Here is a 22,563-nt window from a genome sequence, read left to right as displayed (position 1 = left end):
GTGGTGAATCTGTGGAATTCACTGCCACAGGTGGATGTGGAGGCCAAGTCATTGCGTAAGTTTAAAGCAGAGGCAGTACAGTTTTTGATAGTAAGGATGTCAAAGGTTAAGGGTAGAAGGCAGAAGAATGGGTTTGAAAAAGATAATAAATCAGCCACAATGAAATGGTGAACTCAATGAGCCAAATGGCCTAATTCAGCTTCATATTTTGTGGTCTTAATGAGCACCAACTAGCAACTGTTGAAAACTAGAGACAAGCAGTGGAGGAGATAAGCCAAGTGCCATGGCATTGCTGGCATCTCGTCCACAGTGGTGCTCCACAAGGATTCGTGATGGGGTCTCTTGCTGGTGATAGTTGGACATTCGGATTTTTGGATCTGGCCAAAGCGTAGCTAGGATGAGCAGAATGCTTGAAGACAATTTAAACATTCCCGGAGCTGTGGTGAATGAGTAAGGTTGTTAAGGAACACAGCAGCTGGAAAAGTGGACAAGGAAGTGGTAGATGGAGATTATTCCAAACAAGTGTGAGGTGTTGTACTTTGGAACGTCAAATGCAAGATGAAAGCAGGACTCCTCAGAATGCTGTTGTGCAGAGGATATAAGTCCATCACTCTCAGCATGTGGCAATACAGGTAGGTAGGATGGGAAAGAAGGGACACGCCCTCATCAGTGACGTGCTGAATGTGAAAGGAGGTAAGTCATGTGCATCTGTATAAAACTTTGGTTAGGTAACGCTCGGAGTATTGTGAAATGTTCTGGGGGTGATGAACCCCTAGGTACACAAGTCAGTGAGTCTAGAATTCGACATGTGGAGCCTGGGATCCCATCATCAGTGACCCAGGGGCTGACAATGACATTCAAATGAGGAGTCAGGAAGGCAAGGCGCAATGGTGGTACCCCTAGTCTATGAGCTTGGGGTATTAAGACTCCCAATGCCAGCGAGTCCGTGAGACCACTGCAGGTTGAAGCGGTCTGCCCTGGGGTTGAAGGCCTGTCTATGTGTGTGAGTGTGAGGAAGGGAGGGAGGAGGCATGTATTGCTGCTGTTTGTGTTATTCTGTGGAACAATGTGGACATGCTACTTCGGTGCCAAAATGTGAGGTGACACTTGGGCACTGCCCCAGCACATCCTTCGGTTATGTTGCTTGTGAGTACAAATGATGTATCTCACTGTGTTTCGATGTACATGTGATCAATAAATATGAATCTCAATCGACATTCAATGGCATCACCATCACTGAATTCTCCCACTATCAAACCCATGGCTGGGATGAGGGGTACCGCTGACCATTGGACTAGCTACTGCTTATGCACAGAGTGGTGACAAGAGTAGGTGGTGAATAACTCACCCTTCAACTCCCCAAGTCCATCCACCATCCATTCAGGAATGTCAGCTTCCCGGAGGAGTACAGCTTTGACATCACAGGTGCCATGGTAGCAAAGAGGGGTCAGCACAACACGATTAGAGCTTGGAGTACAGAGTTCAATTCTGGCATCATCTGCAAGGAGTTTGTACTTTCTCCTAATAACTGCGTGCCTTTCCTCCAGGTGCTCCGCTTTCCTCCCACAGTCCAAAGGTGTTCAGGTTAGTAGGTTAATAAGTCATGCTAAATGGTCCTGTGATTAGTCTAAGGTCGGCTTGCTGAGCGGTGCAGCTTGTTAAGCCGAAAGGGCCTATTCCACACTCTGTTGTTAAACAAACAAACAAATAAATACATGAACACTCAAGAACCTCAAGACTACACAGGTCAGAGCAGCCTGATTGATAAACAACTCACCCACAAACATTCACTCGCTCCACATTGACGTGCAGTAGCAGCACGGTGTACTGTCTACAGGACAGACTGCAGTAACTCACCGAGACTCCTCCGACAGATCCTTCCAAACCCACCACCTTGATCTCTACCAGCTGGACCATCTGCAGAACAGACGGCAGTAACTCACCGAGAGTCTTCAAACAGATCCTTCCAAACCCACCACATCAAACAGCTGGACCATCTACAGGACAGACTACAGTAACTCACCAAGATCCCTCAAACAGATCCTTCCAAACCCACCAGCTGGACCATCTACAGGACAGACTACAGTAACTCACCAAGATCCCTCAAACAGATCCTTCCAAACCCACCACATCAAACAGCTGGACCATCTACAGGACAGACTACAGTAACTCACCGAGACTCCTCCGACAGATCCTTCCAAACCCACCGCCTCGATCTCTACCAGCTGGACCATCTACAGGACAGACGGCAGTAACTCAACAAGAGTCTTCAAACAGATCCTTCCAAAACAACCATCTCGATCTCTACCAGCTGGACCATCTACAGGACAGACGGCAGTAACTCACCGAGAGTCTTCAAACAGATCCTTCCAAATCCACCACCTCGATCTCTACTTGCTGGACCGTCTACAGGACAGTAACTCACCGAGAACGGTCAGACAGATCCTTCCAAACCCACCACTGTGACCAGTTTGAAGGGCAAGGGAAGCAGAGACAAGGGAACACCATGCCTGAAAGTTGCCCTCCAACCTACACTCCTTCCTGACTTGGAAATATGTCACTGTTCCTTTACTGTCACAGGGTCAAATGCCCGGACAGTGCTGTGCGTGTGCTCATGCCTCAAAAACTGCAGCAGCTGTAGAAGGCAACTCACCAGCACCTTCTGAAGGGCAACTATGGAGAGGTATTTAAATGCAACTCAGTCTGTGAGGTCGATTTTCCCTTGAATGAATGTAGGAAAATATCCAATCAAATGTTTTCATATCCACCATTTTATATTGAATACAGCAACACTAGAAATCATGTGGACTGTAAAGCAGCTGGTCAATTTAATGTCACCATCTAACCTCGGTCTCCACTGCAGGCAGAATTCCCAGAGGAGCTTGCATTATCTTCTGTCTACCCTGCAACCATTCCAGCTCTTTTGAGATTACAAAGCCTTTGTTGAAGTAATTTCCCAGCAATCTCTTTGCTGCTCTTTACATGTCACTTACCAACAAAAAAAATATTCATGAGGGCATTCTGTAAAGAGAGATTGGACAAACCTGGGTTGTTTTCTGTGGAGCAGCAGAGGCTGAGAGATCTGACTGAGGATTGATGCTCTGAGCCGTGATACTAATACATCATTGTAATGAACACTGCCTTCTCTGTAGGATCAGTATCACACACAAGATGCTGGAGGAGCTCAACAGGTCAGGCAGCATCAATGGAGGGGAATAAACAGTCGACATTTCAGACTGAGAGCGTTCATCAGGACTGAAATACTTACTTACATCCTTTCTGCCCATTGCACTGCTGCCGTTTAGAGCAGCAATGAAGATCCTCCATCTCTGTCTGTCCACACCGTTGTGCACGGATATGGAAGGATTCTTCATTGCTGTTTCCATAACAATTGTTTTTTTACCAGTCAGGGTTGTTAGCCCTGCATTGAACCCCCAAAACTGGAGGACAAGCCGACCGCTCTAAATCTGGCCTCTGCCCTTTGACCTGTTTGGCATGGGTGACACTACCAAGAGCCAAAGCACAAGGCCCTGACTCCACCAACATTGAGGCATGCAAGCCTCCAAACCCTACGACAAGGTTTCAGTTCTCTAGGAGGCATGACTGAAATATTGACTCTTCCATAGGTGCTGCCTGATTTGCTAAGTGCTTCCAGCGCTTAGCAAATATTGTCAAAGCAAGAGACTGCGCAGATGCTGGAAGCCCAGAGCAGGTCAGACAACATCTATGGAAGAGAATAAACAGTCGTTTCGGGCTGTGACGCTTCATCTGGACTTGTTGCTTAAGATTTCAAGCAATCTTTTCAGTAGAGGATGTTCTTTTGGTTCCTCTGTCTCAGTTGTTTGCTTGAGTTAGCGGTGGAAGAAGCTAAAATTAGTACATATGCTAATGTTTTTTGTTCTCATGTAATTTATGTGCTAATTCGACAGAGAGATTTACTGTTCTTCCATTCACCTCCAGTCGTGCCAGCAAATAAACGGGTCTACTGGATGGTAATCCATTGATTGACTCCGAACATTGCTTTGTAAGGAGTTAAAAATACAGCAATTAATGGGATTTATTACATAAGCTTTCAGTCTCCTATGTAAGTACTTATCACGTTAGATCATTACATGAGTAGTAAGTTCTTCAGGAGTGAATTAATCTCAACCCAGAATCAGAATCAGGTTGATTATCACTGACATAAGCCGTGAAATTTGTTTTGCAGCAACAGCACAGTGCAAGAAAAGTCACTTGGTGGTTAGTGTGACCCTATTACAGCTCAGGGCATCAGTGTTCAGAGATATGAATAAAATTATTGACTCCAGCAAATTCTCACAATGTTTCACTCCTTCCCAACTTACTCTTTCGTTGCTAATGAAAACACTTAGAGACCAAGGCCGCTACAAAACAAGGCACGGCTGTAAGTGGGAAGAACAGAGGACTTTTTCTTTGGAAACACACAGACATTAAGAGTGTGATTTATGCTACAATGATTCCAGACAGCTCAGTGGAAAGGTGGAGAGTTGTTGGAAAAAAGATGAGTGGAAACGTTCCCTTTTATTTCCTTTTTATGTTTAGAAATACAGTGCAGCATATGCACTTTCATCCCACTGAGGCTCGCCGGCCAGCCAACCCTCGCCAAATCACAGGACAATTTACAATGACCAATTAACCTAATAACCAGAACGTCCTTGGTCTGTGGGAGGAAACCAGAGCACCCAGAGGAAACCCACATGCACACAGGAGATGTACAAATGTCCTTATAGAGGATGCCAGAATTAAACTCTGAATTCAATGCCACAAGCTGCAACAGTATGACTACCATAGTTCCTGTTATTCCTCACCTTATTTTCACGTAAACGCAGCCATTCATATTGCAGTCCGCACCCGCAATGCAACTTTGTCCAAGTAAAGGCTTGTCATATATCAGCTTTTATGAGAGCTTATCAGAAAGCTGAACACATTTATTTATTAATTATTTAGAGATATGACACAGTACCAGGCCCTTCTTGCCCAACGAGCCCACACTACCGAATTACACCCATGTGATCAATTAACCTCATGGGTGAATGGTGAAGGGTGAAAAGTTTAAGGGGAACATGAGGGGAAACTTCTTCACTCAGAGGGCGGCAAAATTGTGGAATGTGTTGCCTGCCGAAGTGATGAATGCAGGGTCAATTTCAACATTTAAGAGAATTTTGGATAGGTACATGGATGGGAGGGGTATGGAGAGCTATGGTTCAGGTCCAGGTCAATGGCACTAAACAGATCAATGGTTTAGCATGGACTAGATAGGCTGAAAGGCTTGTGTCTGTGCTGTAGTGTTCTATGACTGTGTAACTCTGTGATTCTAACCTACCAACTGGTACATCTTTGGACTGTGGGAGGGAACTAGAGCACCCAGAGGAAACCCACACAGTCTCAGGGAGAACTTCTTATAGGCAACGGTGGGAATTGAACCTGGATTGTTGGCGCTTGTTGCTGGATTGTTAAAGAAAGCCCTTAACTCCGAGAGGAGTCATCGGAACACCGTCATGATGGCATTTTCTTTAGCAGGCTTTCTTGTTTTTACGAGGCCGAGTTGCTCGCTCAACACTCAACCCAGCATGGATGGAAAGCGTGCAAGGGGGCTGGCTGGATTTGAACCCAGGAGCCTTCGCTCCAAAGTCCGGTGCTGATGCCGCTACGCCACCAGCCAGCTGTAATAGCTTTGCACCAACCAATTTGCTAATGCACTGTCTATTAATTTAAAACAATGGAAATGCACAAGCAGAGGTTAGGGAATTGATGCAGAGTTTTGAAAAACCTCCTATCCAATAGAAAATGGAGCCATTGGCCCTTGCACCAACATTTCCCTTCTGTGTTCCCACCAAAAAGAGCTCCCCACCAACATGATGAACTGCCAAATTTAACAAACACAAGTGCGACATTTAATCAGGTATCAGAACCAAGTTCACTGTGGTGCTCAGCCAACAACAGTTAATTGTTCACTTTAGGTGATAGTGTGAAATGAGTACTATCACCTCAATCAATCTTCCAATTTTCCCTTTCGCTGACAACAGAATATTTAATGAGCAGCCAGATTGACATTCCCCTTTTTAATGACTACCCAGATTCAAAATTGTTTCCAGATAAGGCAAGCTCATGAACAATCAGAGGATGAAAAACAATTCCTGATTTCTCCACTGCCTAATTTTATTATGAGCAGAGATTAAGGGAGCTAGGGCTTTACTCTTTGGAGAGAAGGACGATGAGCCGAGACATGATAGAGGTGTACAAGATATTAAGAGGAATAGACAGAGTGGACAGCCAGCACCTCTTCCCCAGGGCACCACTGCTCAATACAAGAGGACATGGCTTTAAGGTAAGGGGAGGGAAGTTCAAGGGGGATATTAGAGGAAGGTTTTTTACTCAGAGAGTGGTTGGTGTGTGGAATGCACCGCCTGAGTCAGTGGTGGAGGCAGATACACTAGTGAAGTTTAAGAGACTACTAGACAGGTATATGGAGGAATTTATGATGGGGGATATATGGGAGGCAGGGTTTAAGGGTCGGCACAACATTGTGGGCCGAAGGGCCTGTACTGTGCTGTACTATTCTGTGCTCTGTGTTCTATGTTCTATGTAATATGGAGACAAGTGTAGGGCCCATTATGTTTCTCCATTGAGATCAAATTCATTAGACTATCAGACCAGAAGACATGGAAGCAAAATTAGTCCATTTGGCCCAATTTGTCTGTTCCGCTATTTGATTATGGCTGATTTATTATTTCTCTCAACCCCATTCTCCTGCCTTCTCCACATAACCTCTGACATCATGACTAACCAAGAGGCTATCAACATCCACTTTAAATATACCCCTGTGACGACTGTCACAATGAATTCCACAGATTCACTGCCCTCTGGCTAAAGAAATTCCTCCTTATCTCCATTCTAAATGGACATCCCTCTACTATGAGGTTGTTTCTGCTGGTCCTAGACTCCCCCACTATAGGAAACATCCTTTCCATGTCCACTCTGTCTTGCCCTTTCAATATTCTTTAGGTTTCAATGAGATCACCTCCACCCCCCATTCTTCATGAGAAATCACTCAACAGCTTGGACACGGTACTCCCAACAGCGACCCTGTGTATGTGTGTATGCCATCATCACGTGCTGCAGATGATCATTCAATGGGTTGAGAAACTCGCTGTATCTACTCGCGAGTTACAATCAAAATGGGATTCTGCAAATGCTGGAAATCCAGAGCAACACACACTAGATCCTGGAGGAACTCAGCAGGTCAGGCAGCATCTATGAAGGGGAATCATAATGAAAACGGTGCTGAGGAGAAAGTGTGTGACTGGCAATAGGGGACATGAGAACAGTTACCTTCAAACCAGAAACAGATAAAGGTATTGCACTTACTGTCTGTCCGACCGGCACTTCCTCTGAAACAGCAACATTTTATCCGACATTTTGTTTTTGGTTTACCTTGTGTTCTTGTAAAGCATTGGTCTGTATGGACAGTGTGTAAGACACTTTTTCACTGTATTCATGTACACGGGACATGAATAAACTCACTTCCCCTCTTCCTGGCTCACAAGCAGTGCTTTATGTTATTAAAATCAAGAAATTGTTAACCATATAACAATTACAGCACGAAAACAGGCCATCTCAGCCCTTCTAGTCCATGCCGAACTAGAGTTGTTTTATGTTTTAAAAGTTAAGTTTTACTTGACATGTAAAATATTCATTTCCTTACAGGATTGTTAATCCTTCCTTACAAGTGTCTATAGACATACCGTGGAGAACATTCTGACTGGATGCAGCACTACCTGGTACGGAGGGGCCGCTGCACAGGACTGCAAGGGGCTGCAGCTGGTCGAAACTCAACCAGATCCATCACAGGCACCCTTCCTTACCATCGAAGACATCTTCAAACAGTGACACCTCAAGAAAGCAGCATCCATCATTAAGGACCCTCACAAACCAGGACATGCCTTTTTCTTATTACTAGTGATATAGTAGCCTGAAGATGCGCACTCAATGATTCAGGAACAGCTTCTTCTCCTCTATCATCAGACAAGTCAATGGGGTCATAAACAAAACTTCTGGCACATTAGCCTTCATAAGTCAAAGTACTCAGTGCAGGAGTTGGGATATTCTGTTGACATTGTATAAGACTTTGCTGAAGCCCAATTTGGAGTATTGTGTGCAGTTTTGGTCTTCTGCCAGCAGGAAAGATGGAAATGAGGTTGAAGGAGTTCAGAGGAAATTTACGAGGTTGTTGGCAGGATCTGAGGAACTGAGTTATAGGGAAAGGTTGAACAGGTTAGGGCTTTACCCCTTGCAACACAGGGAAGATTTGATGATGATAGACAAAATTATGAGGTGTATGTGTGTATATATAGTAAAGGCAAACAGATTTTTTCCACTGATGTTGGGTGGGACTACAACAAGAGGTCATAGGTTAAGGGTGAAAGGTAAAATGTTTAAAAGGAAAGTTCTTCACTCAGAGGGTGATGCGAGTGTGGAATGAGCAACCAGGGGAAGTGGTAGATGTGGATTTGACTTGAGCATTTAAAAGAAGTTTACATGGAAGGGTATGGAGGTCGATGGGCTACGGAGATTAATAGTTCTGTGTCGACTAGATAGACCAAAAGGCCTGTTTCTGTGCTGTAGTGTTCTATGACTCTGTTTTGGAAATGACAATGAACCAATGACTGCCATCTCATTATTCCTCTTTTGCACTATTTATTTATTTGTTTGTTTATTTATTATTTATTTATCGAAACTTACAGCAATATTTACATCTTGCAAGGTGTGCAAAGATTTACATCTTGCTGTGTCTATTGGGGACATTGTCCAAACTCCATTCCTTGGAGTAACTCCATCCACGTCACATTTCATTTCGCGATCCAAACTGAATTGCCCTCTTGGGGTTGTGACATATAAATGCCATGTTGTACAGGGGGGGAGGGGGGAATATACATTGTAGCTGGCAGAGGTTGTGAATGATGTGTTAGATACGTAATCACTTATTGGGAGATTTCCATTTTCTGCCCGGCAACCCCCAATTTAACCCTAGCCTAATCACGGGACAATTTACAATGACCAATTACGGACAGCACAAGAATTGTACTCTGATCCTCAGAGCACTGAGCTGTAATAGCATTGGGCTAACCACTACCCAACCATGATGCCCTGTGGTGTTGTGGATGTTTTGTTTATTGCAGGCTATGAAGAGATATTGACAGGGTACAGAGCTGGACTGAGAAACCCCAGATGGAGTTTGCTGACAATCGACACTGGTGCACCTCAGGGGTGTGTGCCTAGCCCACTGCTCTACTCTCTCTATACCCATGACTGTGTGGCTAAGTACAGCTCAAATACCATCTACAAATTTGCTAATGATACAACCATTGTTGGTAGAATCTCAGATGGTGACGAGAGGATGTACAGGAGTGAGATATGCCAACTAGTGGAGTGGTGTCGCAGCAACAACCTGGCACTCAACGTCAGTAAGACGAAAGAGCTGATTGTGGACTTCAGGAAGGGTAAGATGAAGGAACACATACCAATCCTCATAGAGGAATCAGAAGTGGAGAGAGTGAGCAGTTTCAAGTTCCTGGGTGTCAAGATCTCTGAGGATCTAACCTGGGCCCAATATATTGATGCAGTTATAAAGAAGGCAAGACAGCGACTATCCTTCATTAGGAGTTTGAAGAGATTTGGCATGTCAACAAATACACTCAGAAACTTCTATAGATGTACCATGGAGAGCATTCTGACAGGCTGCGTCACTGTCTGGTATGGGGGGCTTGGTGGGGGCTACTCCACAGGACCAAAAGAAGCTGCAGAGGGTTGTGAGTTTAGTCAGCTCCATCTTGGGCACTAGCCTGCAAAGTACCAAGGGCATTTTCAGGGAACAGTGTTTCAGAAAGGCAGCATCCATTATTAAGGACCTCCAGCACCCAGGGCATGCCCTTTTCTCACTGTCACCATCAGGTAGGAGGTACAGAAGCCTGAAGGCACACACTCAGCAATTCAGGAACAGCTTCTTCCCCTCTGTCATCCGATTCCTAAATGGACATTGAACCTTTGGACACTACCTCACTTTTTTAATATATATAATATATTATTTTTGGTTTTTGCATGATTTAAAATCTATTCAATATATGTAAACTGTAATTGATTTACTTATTAATTTTTTTTCCTCTATATTATGTATTGCATTGAACTGCTGCTGCTAAGTTAACAATTTTCAATGGTGATAATAAACTTGGTTCTGATTCTGATTTGGAAAAATGTGAAGTGACTCACTTTGGAAGGTCAAATTTGAAGGCAGAATACAGGGTTAATGACAGGAGTCTCGGCAGTGTGCAGGAACAGAGGGATCTTGGGATCTACGTCCATAGATCCTTCAAAGTTACCACCCAAGTTGTATGTTACCACCCAAGGAAGGCACGTGGTATGTTGGCCTTCATGAGTTGGGTAATTGAGTTCAAGAGCAGTGAGGTAACGTTACAGCTCTATAAAACCCTGGTTAGACCACACTTGCAATATTGTGTTCAGTTCCAGTCATCTCATCATATGAGGATGTGGAAGCTTTAGAGAAGACGCCAAGGTGACTTACTAGGACTCTGCCTGGATTACAGAGCATGGCTTATGAGGACAGATTGAGTGAGCTAGGGCTTTTCTCATTGGAGGAAAGGAGGAGGAATTGGAACAAAACAGAAGATCAGACTGAACAGCCAGCGCCTTTTTATCCCGGAGCAGAAATGACTAATATGAGGGGGGCATAATTGGAGGAAAGTGTACGGGGGGGGGGAGGGATGTCAGAAGTAGATTTTTTTTTACACAGAGAGAGGTGGTTGCATGTAACCCTTCCCAGGAGTGGTGGTGGGGCCAGACGTATAAGAGGCATTTAAGAACTCTTAGATAAGCAAATGGAGGGCTATGTAGGAGAGAAGGGTTAGATTGATCTTGGAGTAGGTTAAAGGGTTGGTACAACGTTGTGATCCGAATGGATTGTCCTGAGCTAAAATACTCTATATTCTATGTTCTGAAAATGGAGGGCTATGAAGGAGCAAACGGATAGATGATTTCTGAGCAGGTTAAAAGGCCTATATGGTGCTGCATTGTTCTTTTCTATGTTCTAATTGATCCGAGTGAATTCCAGGGCGGAATAGAGATTGTAATGAATTGAGATTATATACTTGGTACAGTGAATGACAATGGATGAACATCCTGCCTCATACATTTTGAAATTTTATGAATAAAGTATATTTTTGGAAAGTAAGGTTACCGATGCAGAGAGCCTATATTGACTCTGTGTTTGCTCCTGTAATGTTCAAATGCTTCCAGAAGCCCAGAGCGCACAGCTAGCAATTCCTAAACAATTCACTTAATTTCAGGCAGGTTCAAAATATGCCTGGAAGAGTCTAAGCGATGCCACAGGGAGCCTTTTCAATTTGCTTCGACAGTATTGCACAGTGTGAAATCTCTCAATGAATTGCTCTGAGGTGGCCTCGTCCGAAGGTGTTTGACACAGACAGGCTTTGCTGCCTGAGGTCAGCCCTGACCCCGATGTGCACCACAGCCTGTGAATGAGAAACCATTTTAGCTGTGGATACACACTGGCCACTTCATTACACCTGTGCACCCGCTCATTAATGCAAATAACTCAACAGCCAATCACGTGGCAGCAACTTAATGCATAAAAGCATGCTGACATGGTCAAGAGGTTCAGTTGTTGTTCAGAGCAAATATCAGAATGGGGAAGAAATGTGATCTAAGTGACTTTGACTGGGGAATGATTGTTGGTGCCAGATGGGGTGGTTTGAGTATCTCAGAAACTGCTGATCTCCTGGGATTTTCAAACACAACAGTCTCTAGAGTTTACAGAGAATGATGTGAAAAACAAGAAAAAACACATTCAGTGAGCATCAGTCTGAGGATAAAAATGCCTTGTTAGTGAGAGAGGCCAGCGAAGCATGGCCAAACTGGTTCAAGCTGACAGGAAGGCAACAGTAACTCAAATAACCACGTGTTAGAAGAGGTGCCTAATTACGTGTCCAGAGAGCGCACTTTACGTACAAGTTAAGTCAAAGATGAAGCACCTCAGGATGGGGCTTCAGGACTCACGCAACAAACCTAACTCCTGAGTTACTGGGTAAAGTTGAACAGGTTAGGACTTCACTTCCTGGAGCATCGGAGAACGAGGGGAGATTTGATAGAGGTGTGTAAAATTATGAGTGTTACTGGCAGGGTAAATGCAAGCAGACATTTTCACTGAGGTCAGGTGAGACCAAAGCTAGTAGTACAGTCACTTGAGTTAAATATGATGTTCTCCTAAGGCCGAGTTGCCTTCACGAAGAACGCCTTTGCGTAGCTTGATTTAATGCGTGGAGGCTGATGCATGGGCAGCCACTAAACAGACTGGAGTCAGGACCCAGCGTCATGGAATGGAAGACAAATGCAAACCCTTCACTGTCATTGTGATGTGACATCATCTTCCACCAGCTCCACCGTTGAGGTCTTGGTTGGAATGCACTTTGTCTGGAACCCCCACCACCTTGACCTTACTGCTACGGGCGTCCCGACTAGGGGCTTCATACCAGATGGCTAAACTACAGATGGCATCACTCTAGAGATCATGGGTAAAGGGTGAAACCTGAAAAGTTTAAGAGGAACAAGAGCTAGACACTGCCTCATTCAGAAGGTGGAATGAGCTGCCAGTGGATGTGGGGTTGATTTCAACACTTAGTTTGGATAGGTACATGGGTGGGAGGGCTATGGTCTGAGTACGGGCCAATAGGCCAGGGCAGAATAACAGTTCGGCATGGACTAGATGGGCTGAAAGGCCTGTATCTGTGCTGTAGTGTTCTATGACCCTATGACTGTGTGACAGGGGTTCCCAAAACCTTTTTTATGCCACAGACCCATGGCATTAACCAAGGGATATAAAGATCCCAGGTTGGGAACCCTTGGGCTAGATGGGCCAAATGGCCTGTATCTGTGCTGTAGTGCTGTACGATGATCCAGATGATGTGGTAACTGCTCAGTATGCACACCCTTGCACATGGAGGTTTGCTTGACAGCTTGCTGTAGTTAACTTGTAACTATCTGTGAGTCTGAGAGTGTGGGGCCAAGGACTGGAGGGCCGATGGTGGCATGTCCTAGGGTGGGAGGCCTGACTGTGTGTGTGAATGAGTGGGAGGGTGGGAAAGGGATTTGTGTTACTGTTTTTTGTCTTGTTTTATTCTGTTGATGTTGTTATTGCTTGTGTTGTTCTGCTGAACATTGTGGACATGCGATGTTGGTGCCAGAGTGTGTGTCGAAACTCACGGAGTGCCCTAACACATCCTTAGATGTGTTGCTTGTTAACACAAATGACACATTTCACTGTATGTTTCGATGTACATGTGACAAACCTGAATCGGAATCTGGTTGCTATTCAGGAGTGCTTCAATTAGCAGCTACGTACTTTAGATATACTTAAACAGCTTTTGTAAATGTAAATTCCTCTGTAGTTCGAGATTAAAGGATCATTAATGGGCTGTACAACGACTGAATGAAGATAAACAATTGTGGAGAGTCAGTTCCTAGCTGATTAAGAGAGCAATGAAAAATGCATGATGGCAGTAATTAGAAAAAAAAGTAGAAAGAGAAAGCTCTTTAAAAAGCTAAGTTTTTTCCCATCTTCAACAGCAATTAATATACAAAGATACATGCCTCCACAGCTAGTTTACTGGCAGTCAGGTTGTTTGACAATAATTGTGTTCAATTATTTCAAAAATTTACTGGCATAATATTGGGCAATACCTGACTTTTGTTTCCATCTTGACCTGATAGAGATGAAAGAAATTAGCTTCCTTTGTCGTGTGCACATCGAAACACTGAAACATGCAGTGAAATCGTTGTCTGCATCGATAACCAACTCAGTGCAAGGATGAGCTGGCAGCAGCCCGCAAGTCTCGCCATCCTTCGAGATTCAAGATTGCTTAATGTCAGTTCCAGCACACAGGTGTAAGGAGAACGAAATAATTGTTTGTTCAGATCCAATGCGGCACCGAGAAAAACATAGAAGAAACATAAACACACTGAGTACAGGAGATGGGATGTTATGCTGAAATTGTATAAGGCCTCATTTGGAGTACTGTGTGCAGTTTTGGTCACCTACCTACAGGAAAGATGCAAATAAGATTGAAAAAGTGCAGAGAAAATTTACAAGGATGTTTCCAGGACTGTTACTCGCTATTTTTGAATGTTTTGCACTTTGGTCCCAAAGGAATGCTGTCTCGTTCAGCTGTATCTATGAATGGCTTGAATGATAATTAAATTTGATTTGATTTGAAGGACCTGAGTTATAAGGAAAGATTGAATAGGTTAGAGTTTGATGCTATTGTCACTGTTTTTTGCGAGGGAGGGGTTGGGGCTTTGATGTTATCACTGTTTTCTTTTGCAAGGGAGGGGATTGGGCATTTGGAGTTTGATGTTACAGCTGCCATTTTCTGTGACAATCTGTTAGCTTTGTGCAAGGGAGGTGGTGAGGGGCTTGGAGTTTGTGAGTTTTGTTTCTTTTCCTTTTTCATGCAGGGAGGGGTTGATGTCTCTTCCCTTCTCTGTATTTCATGGCTATCTAGAGAAGACCGATATTAGAGTAGTACTGTACATGCATACTTGACAATAAAATGAATCTTTGAAACCTTGTGAGGGGTACAGATAGTGTAAATGCAAGCAGGTTTTTTCCACTGTGCTTTGGTGACACTACAACTAGAGTTCATGGATTAAGGGTGAACGGTGAAATGTTTAAGGGGAACCTGAGGGTGCTGGGAGTGTGGGATGTGATTTCCATTTCAATGTTTAAGAGAAGTTTGGATGGGTACATGGATGTGAAGGGCTGTGGTCAGGGTGCAGGTCGATGGGACTCAGCATTTCAAAAGGTTTGGCACTGATTATTTAGACTGAAGGGCCTGTTTCAGTGTTGTATTTTTCTATGACTCTATAAAGATCACAACAATAGTACTAAAAAAGCACACTATAAATATAAATACATAACATAGCTTCTATACATAGATTGATTGTATGTCTATAAAGTGACATGAGGAGACTGATAGTACACCAGCTGGCTTCCGGAAGCAACATAGCATTCCCCCCCCCCCCCCCTCACTGACCCTAACCGGAGATCCTTGGACTGTGGGAGGAAACCAGAGCACCCAGAGGAAACCCACAAACTTCTTACAGACAACAGAGGGAATGGAATCCCAGTCGGTGACTGCTGGTGCTGTAAAGTGACTGCGTTAACCTCTATGTTGCTGTGACAGCCCAGAATATCACCAGCACTGGGGGAAATTCTGTAGAGGTGCTGAGAATGCTGTTTCTGGTTTTAATCCTAACATGAAATAATTTGCATTAAGTGTTACAAAAAGTTTGTCTCAGGGCTACAACGTGTCAAAAAGCACAAGCATCTTTGACAAGTTGTGAAAAGGTATTTTGCACTCAGTAAATCAATGTACATAATAGCAGTGTTGCTTACACATTGGTGGCAGACGGAAATTTCAATGCAACCTACACTTTCAAGAAAGTCAAAAAATATACAGCAATGAATATTATGGTTCCCATAGGAAGTGGGAGGTTATCTGGAACCTAGAATATAATTGGTACATATTAGTAATAATGACATCGGTAAGTAGGTAGGTAACAATATTTATGATGTAATGAAGTCTAGAACTAATGACCGCAGGTTCCATGACGACAGTGGCTGCACCAAATGGTGTTTACACAAAACCAAAATGAGATATGGCCTCATAATTATTGAGAACACAAACTCCTTTCCAACAGACAATTTCTAAAATCATGCCACCTCTTTCTTCATCTTACACACACTCAGCAGGTACTGGAAAACGTTCACGCCTCTCAAACCCAGGTCCCTTAAAGGCGACTCTGGCCAATAGCAAAGAGTACAAAGAAAGAACTCACCGCATTAAAATTAGGGAAAAGACTGACGGCAGATGCGGTGTCCAACGGGAATGGCAGAAATGGTTTAACATCCAGGGAAGGCTGCATGGCATGGACTGGGGGCCGCATTAAGGCAGGAAGCGCGCCGCTCTGGCATGTACCGCCTGTGGGAAAGAGAGACAAGTCAACCTTTACTTTGGTGATTTGTGATGCCTTATTCTTGCGTTGTGCGTCAAACTAAAGACAGCAGCCAAGGCCGGGAAAGAAATCTGAGAAACTGTTTCAGAAAGCACACACCACGGCCATCTTTCTGCAGCTATCAAGTGCGCCAGAGAATGAATAATCTCACTGACAGTCTTCCATGGCTGATTAATCCACGGACCAGAGAAAAATAAAATATTTTGGATGGGTGTGCTCAGAGGAGCATAAGTCATTCAGGACAGACTGACAGGCAAGCTGCTCTGCTGATAAAGCTACAGTGGCTGCTCACTATCCCAGACCTCATAGTAGGAGCGATTCCAAGTCCGATGATCCCATTAAAATGAGGCTTTACGTTCTGTGGGAAAAGTATGCAAATGAGCTAAGAAATCACAATGCATACTAATGAGCTGCTGTGTGTTTACAAAACGCTGTAAAAACCATCAATTTGTTTGTATTTTTGCCACAAGGCACAGTACCGGCTCTCCCTCAGCTGTCAGCAATAGAAAAGAGAAATGCACCCAATAACTCAGTCGTTTAAATCATTGTCAGAGTATTCACGTTTTAACATTAATTCAAAGTGATTCAGTCAAAGGAATGATTTTAAAGAAGAACCACTGCATAAGTGAACAATATTCATTCCAGAGATGTGGCCAGTGGAGTGTAAAATAATGTTGGTTGCTCTCCAGGAGATACTAACATTGAAATGTGATGGTCTTTTTTTTAACCACAACTCGGGGCTCTTATGTAAGTGGTGATTTGTCCAGCTGACTGCACTGTTATTGTTTCTCCTCTTGGTAATACGGATTACTATTGTGAAATTCATTATCACAGCAACTGCAGAGGCCAAGTCACTGTGTATATTTAAAGAAAAGGTTGATAGGTTCTTGATTAGTCAGGGTATCAAAGGTTACGGGGGAAAAGGGGAATGGGGTTAAAAGGGATAATAAATCAGCCTCGGTACAATGGCGGAGCGTACTCGATGGGCTGAATGGCTTAATTCTGCTCCCATTTCTGATGGTTTCATCGTATTAATGACACATATTTTTATAATAGTATTATTGTCATTTGCATCACAATACAGTTTAAATTAGAGCATGCGTTTGTCAAAATATGCTTGCCACATGTCCAGACACACAGCTTGTTAAATATCAACTGGATGTACGCTTTTGTGCGAAGGCAGGTTGCAAAATAATTACATTTCGCACTCAGTGAACGACGAGGTTCTAATGTTACTGAAACATCACCTATTCTACTGTGAGAACAACTACCCTGAGGTCTGTCTGGCTGTGATTCAAGATTCAAGATTGGCTAATGTCATTCATTTGTATTTATTTATTGAGAGATAGAGAGCAGAACAGGCCTTTCCAGTCCAACAGACCGCACTGCCCAGCAACTCACTGAGTTAACCCTCGCCTAATCATGGGACGATTTATAATGACCAATTAATCTACTCACCGGCGCATCTCTCGACTGTGGGAGGAAACCAGAGCACCCGGAGGAAACCCATGTGTTCACTTACAGACGGCTCCAGATTCGAGCTCCAAAGCCTGGACTGCCTCCAGCTGTGATAGGGTCACGCTAACTGTTAACGCTCCAGTGGCACCCAGTACGCATGTGTAGGGGAAAATGAAACAATTGTTACACCAGATCCAATGCAGCACAAAGAAAAACACAATAATAAAACAACACAATAAATAGAGATACATAAGATAGCTTATATACAGTACATAGATTGATTGTATGTCTAGAAAGGGATGCTAGGCACAGGAGTGACTGCACATAAGGTGACTCTGAAGGAATTATAAAGCTAAGGTTTCTCATCTCAGAAGCCATTCATGCCTTCACTGTTGCATCAGTGTCATATTCCCTTTCACACATCATTCATTCTTGTGGGGTTTCTGTGCAAAAATGCCATTTAAATGCAAATTAATACTAAATGATGGTCTTCCAGTCTCCTTCACAGGGACACCCACCCTGCTCGTGGACTGTCTGTCCCACTCCCATCAGAGGGGAGGCTACGTAGCATCCATGCCAGGACCACCAGACCCAAAAACAGTTCCTTTCCCCAAGCAGTAAAGCTGATCAACACCTCCACCCACTAACCCACCCCTCCGCACCCCCCAACCACCACTACTTTATCATTTCCTGTCCTAGCGTCTACTTATGGACATACAATCAATTTATGTATATAAGCTATCTTATATATTTACTGTGTTTTTAAATTATTATTGCATTCCTTATCTTATTGTGGTTTGTTTTGTGCTGATTTGGATCTGGAGTGGAGAGCATTCTAACTGGCTGCATCACTGTCTGTACGGAGGGGCCACTACACAGGATCGGAAAATGCTGCAGAGAGTTGTAAACTCAGCCAGCTCCATCACGGACACTAGCCTCCCCAGCACTGGCGATGCTCAAAATGGCGACATCCATCATTGAGGGCCCCACCACCAAGGACATGCCCTCTTCTCATTCCTAACATCAGGGAGGAGGTACAGGAAGACACACACTCAGTGTTTCAGGAACAGCTTCTGCCCTTCCACCATCAGATTGCCGAACGGACAATACAGAGTCAGATTCAGAGTCAGGTTATTATCACCGGCACGTGACATGAAATTTGTTAACTTAGCAGCAGCAGTTCAATGCAATACATAATGTAGAAGAAAAATAATAATAATAAATAAATCTTATTTAGTATACTTTGTACAGTATATGTATATTGAATAGATTACAAATCATGCAAAAAACAGAAATACTATATATTTTAAAAAATGAGGTAGTGTTCATGGGTTCAATGTCCATTTAGGAATCGGATGGCAGAGGGGAAGAAGCTGTTCCTGAATCGCTGAGTGTGTGCCTTCAGGCTTCTGTATCTCCTACCTCAGTATTTTTCCTCTCTTTTTGCACTACTTCTTTAAGTTAATTTTCATTGTACTGCTGCTTCAAAACAACAAATTTCATTACAAATGCCAGTGATATCAAACCTGATTCTGATGCTTGGGCATTGGTGTTTCCACACCAGGCTGTGATAACACGAGACACCAATTTCAAGATATCCTTTGGGGAGAAAGAGGACATTAAAAATTCTGCAGATGCTGGAAATCCAGAGCAACACATACAAACGCTGGAGGAACTCAGCAAGTCTGGTAGCATCTGTGGAGAGGAACAAGCAGCCGAGGTTTCAGCACGGGAAAGGAAGGGGGCAAAAGCTGGAATAAGAAGGTGGGGGAGAGGAAGGGGGCAAAAGCTGGCAGGCGATAAGTGAAACCAGGTGATTGTTCTGCTAAGATCGTGATGCAGCGGCCTCTCGGGTGCCAAACAAAGGTGTAATAGTTTGCTCTTTATGCCTTTTTAATGATCACAAGGCGCTGCTGGACATTGAGAGCTTGGACTAGCCACTGTTTGATGAATAGTCACTGACAGACACCACCCTCTGTGTGAAAAAGTTGCCCCTCGTGTCCCTTTTAAATAATTTCCTTCTCCCCAAATCTCTGTCCCTAGTTTGGGATTTCCTTACCCTGGGGGAAAGACTGTTAGCATTACCTAGTCTGTGCCTCTCATCATTTTAAACACTTCCATAAAAGTCACTCTTCATTTCTCCTATGTTCTGCAGAATAAAAACCTAGTCTGGTCAACCTTTCCCTTTAACTCAGGCCTCAACCTCCCTGTAAATCTGCACACTTTCTGGTTTAACCACATCTTTCCAATACAGGGTAACCAAAACTGTACACAGATCTCTGAGTTCAGCCTCAGAAAAGACTTCTAGAACCTCCATCAACAGAGAACTAGATTCTCTCTCTTTCAGGTTCATCTCCCAGATGAGTGAAGGTCAATAGGACTGGATAAATTTTTGAGTGAGCAAATCAAATCAAATCTTGTGGTCTTTTGGTCTGAAATAGATCTTTGGTTGCTAAGAAACTCAGTGTAACAGTTTTACAAGAAGTTCCTTTTAATCCAACTTAAAAGAAATGCAAGCTTTGCAATACTTCTATCTCTCTGGGCATTCTTGTGAAGGAATTACTGAGGATTATTTCTGTCAAAACAACAGCCTCCTTTTCTATGCCCTGTCAGTGAATACATACCAAACAACAACTATTCCAAGCTCCTATAACATCTGTAATTTTTCATCTGTTAAAGTTTCTATGACTGCTCTTTTCAATCCTATAGAGCTGACGTGGTGGGCCAAATGGCTAAATTCTCTTATTTCTTATGGTCACTTCATCCTTTGTTTCACTGAGGTACCACAAGACATGGGCGCAAATTAGGCCATTCGGCCCAACGATTCTGCTCCAACATTCCATCATGGCTGATTTACTATCCCGCTAAACCTCAATCTCCTGCCTTCATCCCATTATCTTTGAGCCCCGATGAATCAAGAAACTATCATCCTCCACTTTAAATATAACAAATGACTTGGTCTCCACAGATGTCTGTGGCAATGAATTCCACAGATTCACCACTCTCTGGCTAAAGAAATTGCTCCTCATCTCTGTTCTAAAGTGATGTCCTCTATTCTGAGTCTGTACTCACTGGTCCTAGACTCACCCACTATTGGAAACATCTTCCCCACATCCACTCTACCTATGTCTTTCAACGTTCAATAGATTTCAATGAGACCCCCAACACCCATTCTTCTAAACTCCAGTGAGTACTGGCCTAGGGCCAATAAATGCTCCTTTCATTCTTGTGAACCTCCACTCGACTCTCTCCAATGCCAGCGCATTTTTTTCCGAGATAAGGAGCCCAAACCTGCCCACGATACCCCACGTGGTCTGATCAATGCTTTATAAAGCCTCAGCGTTACACCTTCACTTTTATATTTTAGTCCTCTCGAAATGAATTCTAACTGTGCACGAGGACTTCCAAGTCCCTTTTCACCTCTGATTTCTGAATTTTCTCCCTGTTTAGAAAATAGTCTATGTTTTTATTGCTTCTACCAAAGACCATGACCGTGCACTTCCCCTCTACCACTACTTTACCCATTCTCTCAATTTAACTGCAGATTCCTCGCTTCCTCAGCACTACCTGCCCCTCCACCTATCTCTGTATCATCTGTATACTTGCCCAGAAAGCTATCAATTGCATCATCCAAATCATTGACATGTAATGTGAGAAGAAGATGTCACCAACAGCCAACCTGTAAAGGACCCCTTTATTCCCACCTTTGAGCTCCTTCTGGTTATCCAATCTTCTATCCATGCTAGTATCTTTCTGGTAATATCACGGGCTCTTATCTTGTCAAGCAACCACATTTGCAGTATCTTTTCAAAGGCCTTCTGAAAACCTAAGTCCACAGCATCCACCAATTCTATCCTGCCTGTTATTTCTTCAAATAATTCCAACAGATTTGTCAGACAAGATTTCCCCTCAAGGAAACCATGCTGAGTTTAGCATACTTTATCATTTGCCTCCAAGTACCCTGAAACCTTATAATGGACACAAAATGCTGGTGGAACACAGCAGGCCAAGCAGCATCTATAGGGAGAAGCACTGCCGACGTCAACAGCACTTCTCCCTATCGATGCTGCCTGGCCTGCTGTGTTCCACCAGCATTTTGTGTGTGTTGTTTGAATTTCCAGCATCAGTAGATTTCCTCGTGTTTCCTCATTGATAATGGGCTCTGACATCTTTCAAATCAATGAAGTCAGAGTAACTGGCCAATAATATATTTTCTTCTGCCTCCCTCCCTTCTTATAGGGTGGAGTGACATTTGCTATTTTCCAGTCCTCCAGAACCATTCCAGACTCTTGTGATTCTCAAAAGATCATTACTGATGTCTCCACAAACTCTTCAGCCACCTCTCTCAGAACCCTGGGGTGTAGACCACCTGGTCCAGGTGACGTATCTACCTTCACATCTTGCAGCTTCCAAACCAACTTCTCTTTAGTAATAGTACAGCACTCACTTTTGCTCTCTGACACTCTCGAATTTCTGGCATTCTGCTGGTGTCACAATGAAGAATGATGCAAGATACTTATTGAATTTGGAAGCTATTTCCTTTTCCCCCAGTACTACCTTCCAGTATCATTTTCCAGTAGTCCAATATCTACTCACGCCTCTCTTTTACCCTTTATATACCTGAAAAAACTTCTGGTATCCCCTTTAATATAATTGGCTAACTTTACTTCTTATTTCATTTTTTCTGTCCTTATGGTTTTTTAGTTGCCTTCTGTTGTATTTTTTTAAATGATTCCCAGTCCTCTAATTTCCTACTGATTTTTGCTATATTGTCTGTCTTCTCTTTTGCTTTTATGCTGTCTTTGACTTCCCTTGTCAGCCACTGTTGCATCAACCTGCCTTTAGAATACTTCTTCTTTGAGATGTATCTACCCTGTATCTTCTGATTTGCCCCCAGAAACTCCAGCCATTCCTGTTCTGCCATCATCCTTACTAGTATCCCCTTCCAATCAACTTTGGCCAGCTCCTCACTCATTCATCTGT

General features: G+C 43.5%; 1 protein-coding gene across 7 annotated transcripts in view; it reads right to left on the bottom strand.

The window, feature by feature from the left end:
• Positions 1–22,563, bottom strand: part of LOC140713905 (zinc finger protein 385D-like) — a 677,526-nt gene that overhangs the window by 250,231 nt on the left and 404,732 nt on the right. For 2 of the 7 annotated variants that reach the window (XM_073024566.1, XM_073024565.1), the window contains exon 2: positions 15,946–16,088. In XM_073024566.1, the coding sequence (XP_072880667.1) occupies positions 15,946–16,088 (143 nt within the window). Of the gene's footprint in view, positions 1–15,945; positions 16,089–16,221; positions 16,389–16,424; positions 16,444–17,580; positions 17,690–22,563 lie in introns of those variants that run through there. The other 5 variants (XM_073024571.1, XM_073024563.1, XM_073024569.1 and 2 more) reach the window with 5 other exon arrangements.

This window comes from Hemitrygon akajei, chromosome 20, assembly GCF_048418815.1.
Source record: "Hemitrygon akajei chromosome 20, sHemAka1.3, whole genome shotgun sequence".
In the NCBI taxonomy this organism is placed as follows: Eukaryota; Metazoa; Chordata; class Chondrichthyes; order Myliobatiformes; family Dasyatidae; genus Hemitrygon; species Hemitrygon akajei.
Note: the sequence above shows the minus strand (reverse complement) of the source record. Positions and strands in the feature narration are given on the sequence as shown.